Source organism: Henckelia pumila, chromosome 3 (genome assembly GCF_033568475.1).
Source record: "Henckelia pumila isolate YLH828 chromosome 3, ASM3356847v2, whole genome shotgun sequence".
Lineage (NCBI taxonomy): Eukaryota > Viridiplantae > Streptophyta > Magnoliopsida > Lamiales > Gesneriaceae > Henckelia > Henckelia pumila.
The window spans coordinates 44,511,160-44,517,124 of NC_133122.1; the positions used below are offsets into that span (position 1 = coordinate 44,511,160).

Here is a 5,965-nt window from a genome sequence, read left to right on the forward strand (position 1 = left end):
CGGTGGATCTGGGCCGTTCATGGCCTGGGCCCCACACACAAATTGGTTGGGGCCCGGGCCCCATGAATGGTGGATGCTGCACCGGGTGAAGTGCGGGTGAAATTCACCCGGTGTAGCATAGAATGGCCCTATATTGGGTCATTATAGTGCTAAGAGTGATCTTTATAAAAGTATGGTTCTCACGTCAAATTGTCATTCGAAGAAATATAAAATATAGATAACATTTGTCTAATTAAAATCGATATAAATCCATTTCGATTTTTAATCTTTGTTAACCTTTGTTTTTCAGGATGTTTAAATATTTTTTCCAGTTTTGTTCTCAAATCAATAGATTGATAAAAGTTATGCAACCAAGACAATCTTTATGGAGTCAAGTAATTGTTTCCTTGTTTATGGTTCATTGGTTTCGCAGTTGTGTTGTAAACGCAAACAATGCAATAAACCAAGAAATGAAAAGATACCAACTTTTGAAGAGCTTACAACTTTGAATAAGTTGACTTAAATAACTTCACAAACAAAAGGTTGAAGACAATAATGAGTTTTGTCCCAAAGAATTTATACATAAATGTCACTGCGGTTGCAGAAATGGATTAATCATGAAGAACCTCGAGTCAAGATCTTCAACTAAGCTTCACTTCTCTACAGTGCCCTGAGTTCCAGATGAACTGGCTCCTCCCCCACGAATTCGCTTCTGCAGATGTTCCAAGCTAGCCACTCTCTGCATAGAAACACTTCTTCCAATCTTGCTTGCCCCAGCTGCTTCTGCTGCACCCTGTCGTGAATTCTCCACCACAGGAATATCTATCGAACCGCTTTGAATTCTGTGATCTTGAGCTGTTGTTAAATGATTATTTGGAGGTGCTTGATAATAGTGCGGTTTTGGATCATCTTGCACTGGTACAGCCGCATCAGCTGATGTGTCAGAAGGGCTACTCACAAAAGACTGCATGCCCATTGAAGAAATTTCAGACATGCCATGGAAAAGTGGATTCAATCCAGTAACTCTTTTAACGGTCTCTTCAGCCATTTTCACCTGTAAAAAGAATAGTACAATGAAATGTACGTGCAGTCTAAAAGCAGATCCAATCATAAAAAATGAGTGAAAATGTTGAAAAATAAGGATCGAGGCCCTGAATTTGAGGTTCTTCTGAAGTTATAATTATATGGGGAATAATTCATGCATGGATGGCAGCTTCTGAGGTCGAGCCAAATTGTAAAAGTTTTTGAAGGGCCCAGAATACTAGAAAATTTTAATATTACAGTCTTCACATTTAGACAAAATATCCAATGCCACACATGTAAATGAATGTTCTAGAAAATTCACAAATCCAATTATAGTCCCTGCACTCAGAGAGACAAGCAGTTATGGCAAGAATCCATTTACAAGCATTAGTTTACTCGCTGACGATGCCATGACAATTTATATTTGATCGCAATGTCGTTTTATATTTCTTTCAAAAAAATTAAGAAATCTCTAATTTGAAATAGAGAAATCCATTTGTATAATTAACCTACCTTTGCCCTCAAAGTCTCGACGTCAGCCTTCAGAACTCTGTTGTCCACAGCTGCTTCATTATACTTCTGGCTAATATCTGTGAGGCGTTTCAGCAACGAGGAGTTTTCAACTCGTAACTGACCAACCTAAGAAGGAGCAAAACCAAGATCTAGCCCAGAAATTAATGAGAGGAGATTTTAAAGTTAGATTAGAAAAAAAAAGGTGCATGTGTACTTGTGTCTCCAGCTCAGTCAAATGGGCCTGCTTCCTCCTTCTTGAGCGTCTAGCTGATTCTCGGTTTGAAAGCATTCTGAATAGCACAATAATTAAAATAATTAATGAACTGGGGCATTAGCTTGGTTTTTTGATCAGCTAATTTGAAACAATATGTTTCTACTCTCAAATATTCCACACTAGGAATGGATCATTTTATAGGACGACCGACGACCAATATAGTTTCAACTTAACTTCGTAAATTAGAAATTTCAGTTTCGTTGACATGCCCAAAGTTCAAACTATGCAACAAAAGTATTTAATATATTAATAAACGGTTTTATCAAACTTTTAACCAGCAATGCTACATCGGTGCAAACTCTAAACGGAAAATAGCCAAGGGAAAGCACAAACCAATTTCGACTTTATTTTTAAGTAAACCACCAAACAACTATAAAAGTAGGCTCACCTTCTTACGCGCTTTGCATCGGTAGGATCCATATTCTGAGTTGTTTCAGTTTCTCCATCGGCTTCATCATCATCTGATTGTTCCCCCGAAGATCCACTACTTGTTGACTTAACCTGGGCTTTCTTAGACTTTGAAGATGGGGTAGGTGCGCCAACTGGTCCACCGTCTTCCTTGTCACATGGCTTTGAAGAATCTTGTCCACCCGCTACAGAGGGCACACTTGTATCAATTAGCAGATCAACAAATTGCCAATATTGTGCCAGGTTGCATGAATTGGAGTAGTGATCTCAGATGCTTCATTCAGCAGTCAAACATTTAAACTTCATTATTACATGTTTTGACAGTGTTAGCTTTTGATTTTCGAAACATTATTCAGATTTATTATTATCTAGGCACCAAAACAATGTGTGGATATCAGAAAAGTGTGAATCTAGGCGTCCAACTTTGGATATTGGATTCAAGCATGAACCTAGGCCAAACTATGTGGTAATATTGGACGCAAATGTGAATCTAGGTGCCGGACTTTATGATTTATAGTGCTCAAGTATTGAAACTAGGCCGAAAGTTTGGATACGTAAGCTGGAAGGTTTTTCCTTCATTTAGATGTGTTGATTAGACACCAGATAATGTCTGAATACCAAATGATGATCCGAAATTCCGAATCACATTCAAAACCGAACCAGTCATTCAAAGGACTATCTCACAAAATAGTGCCATAGCTCACAGTTTTCTAAATAGACAGCAGCCTTGATTTTACAAAACACCAACCAACTGAGAATCCTTGCACACATTTCACATTCAAGAAATGATTAATTAGTCCAAATACAGGTTAAAGCTTTTTAACAAATGAATGCATACTCCACAAACATCATTGCACCTCTTGAACATGGAAAGTATAAAAATCTGATAGAGAACTATGTCATGCTGACCTTCACGATTAACATGAGAACCCGGTTGTGATGCATTAAAAGTCTGAGAACTGTTGTAACCTCCTGCCGTTGCAGATTCTTGAGCCTTGCCATTAGTGGCCTAAATAAATAATTTGAGTTACAATTCAAAGTCCATTTTTTTATTTCGAAAAGTAAAGTTTAAAGTCATGATACAATATTTTTCCATTGAACTTTGTTTATGCTCCACAGTTCTCCCATCTTACATATTCTCAAATTTTGATTTTTGTGTATTCACACCAGATAATATTCCATTTATCTGCACACAGTCAAATTTGGCTGTGAATGCACAGAAATAAAAAAAAAAAGAGAATTCTAACAATAGAGCACAAACAAAGTTCAATGGAAAAGCATGAGGCATCAACCTAACAGATTCAATTCTTAGCATCTTCACTACTTCCTGAGGATCGTATAACTCAAGATTCAAACACTCATAAAAGCCCCAAGATGTACAGCACTCAAGGCTGTTAAGCAAAAGGAACAAACAAGAAGACATAAGACAATGATCAGCTGTTTGCAATTCATAAGCAACATGCGAACCTCCGAAAGCTTATTCTTTAAAAAAAAAACAAAATGGAAAAAAAGATTAATAATCGCGAAGGTGACGTCGTACCCGAGTCAAAGCTACGGCGGCGCACGCCAGCTCGAGGCGACTTTTAAGAAATGTCTGATACTCCTCCGAATCAACGGGAATATTGGGATTCGGGATCCCGTCCAAACTCTTATTCGATTTGATCTCGATAACTTCGTCGTCTTTCGGATTGGGGGCAGCGGTGTGATCAGGCGCGGCGGCCTCCTGCAGGAATCGCTGGAGCGCCCATTCGGAATGGCTGCGATTCATCCGCATCGTCTCCGATGAGGATGACGCGGCGGCGGTGTGGTGGTGGTGGGGCTCCTCATCGTGGAGGGAAGTCGGCGGCGGGTGGGGCGACCAGAAGTGGTCAGCTATGTCATCCACGGAAAACACCCTATCCATGTCTGTCTCTCTCCCCTTCACCCCTCTATCCTTATTTTTATATATTTTAATTTAATTTAATAATTATTATAAATTATTTATTATTATATTATTTTTACAAAGGGATACAAATATATACATACATTTATGGGAAACATTTATTAATGGGTAAAAATTAATTTGATGGATGAACTATTTGTTAAATTTTAAATTAATATATGAATTTTTGTTAATGGCTTAATTGATACATGTTCACTTGATTTTGACCAAATTATGATGAAGAAAATTGTATAATAGTCTTTTGATAATACAAATTAATTAAAAAAATAATATTAATTTGTTTCAAAATCAGCTTCATCATTTTTTTTCTTCAATAAACCGAGAACGACTTTCAATTTATTATTAGTCATGTTCTCTTATAAAATTATTGTGTTTAAATAAAATTTCAATTTTCTATTTGTTGATTAAAAAACATGTGGCACGCTATGGCGAAGTTTAATTGGTGCTTTGATGAATTTTTATTATAAATATAATTTGAAAATTTAAATTAATTTTTAGTAAAACTTACATAATATTTTTATTAAAATAATATATTCAATAAATTTTTACATAGTTAAAATATTAAAAAATATTTTATCATAATCACTATTTATTTAATATTTTTTCAAAATATTATCGAAAAAATTATGTATACAAAAATCAAAATTTTAGCTAAAAAAATTTATTTTTTTTCTATGGTATACAATTTATTTATTTGCAATTATTTAGATATTATATGCCTTAATATAATTTATCTAATTTTTTTTGTTGAAATATATAATCTATTTAATCTATCTAATATAATAAATATTATGTACAAATAAAAATCTTAATCAAATCAATTTTTACATATAAAATATAATATATAAATATATCTAATTAAAATTTAAAATAAAATATGTATTTTTTGTAATAAAGGATAAATTGGACATTTTACATAAATATCACCGAAAATTGACCAGAATCAGGCGGACATGTATCAATCAAGTTATTAACAAAAGTTCGTATATCAATTTAACATTTAACCAATAGTTCATATACTAAATTAATTTTTACTCATTTATTAATAGTTATTATTCATTTGTTTGGGAAGAAAACTACATTTATTTATTTTTGACAACGTTAAAACGAGGCATTGAGTCATTGACCATAGAAAAGGAGATTTAATTAAAAAAAGCAGTAACATTTTATAATTAAAAAGGTAAAAATTGATAATTATTTTTAAAAACTATTCATAAAAACCCCATCATTATAATTTTGTTTTATAGCTTTCTAGTTAGTATACATTATTGTAGTAATGATTTTTCAACAATTTAATTTGTAAGAAAGAAAAAATCAATTAAAATATATACTTGTATATTATTTTCAATATTTCCGATCAATGGTCATGTGTGAAATATTTCAACTTTTGAAAGAAAATAACAATCATTTCTTCTTCTTCTTCTTTTGTTAATCAAAAATTAACAATCATTTCATTCGGGTCTCAATCATTAAAAACCACATTTTTGGGGAAACAAAATCAAAACAACTTTGAATGAACATCTTGTATACGAAACCTTACGTGTACAATAAATTACAGCATTGACCAAATTTTTAAACAAAGTCTCAAATGCATTAGAGTTCAATATTAAATAAATTTTGGGGAAAAAATATATTCAGAGTCAATAATACTTATCTTACTGTTTGGCAATTGGGGCATATCATAAACATGAATGAAAGGAACCCAATAAAATAAATGCAAAAATATCTCAGACAACTAAGTCGAGACTTCTTCACATCTACTCCACTAATCCAAAAACAAACGACCAGAGTTAGAGGAGAAAATAAAATTTGAAGTAAATGAGAAA

At 33.4% G+C, this 5,965-nt stretch overlaps 1 protein-coding gene across 1 annotated transcript; it reads right to left on the reverse strand.

Annotated features, from left to right (window-relative positions):
- Positions 1-457: 457 nt before the first annotated feature.
- Positions 458-4,127, reverse strand: LOC140887400 (light-inducible protein CPRF2-like). The gene is made up of 6 exons (XM_073294629.1): positions 3,738-4,127; positions 3,107-3,206; positions 2,178-2,382; positions 1,730-1,805; positions 1,516-1,641; positions 458-1,033 (listed from the first exon to the last, which is right to left on the reverse strand). The coding sequence occupies exons 1-6, from the start codon at positions 4,098-4,100 to the stop codon at positions 632-634; spliced, it is 1,272 nt and encodes a 423-aa protein (XP_073150730.1). The 5' UTR covers positions 4,101-4,127; the 3' UTR covers positions 458-631.
- Positions 4,128-5,965: the final 1,838 nt, after the last annotated feature.

Excerpts from the sequence above, each read along its gene's own strand:
- LOC140887400 (XM_073294629.1), bottom strand. The coding sequence starts at position 4,100 with ATGGATAGGGTGTTTTCCGTGGATGACATAGCTGACCACTTCTGGTCG. Across the intron at positions 3,207-3,737 it reads CCGCCGTAGCTTTGACTCGG|GCCACTAATGGCAAGGCTCA; the intron begins GTACGACGTCAC and ends TTATTTATTTAG. Across the intron at positions 1,034-1,515 it reads TCGAGACTTTGAGGGCAAAG|GTGAAAATGGCTGAAGAGAC; the intron begins GTAGGTTAATTA and ends TTCTTTTTACAG.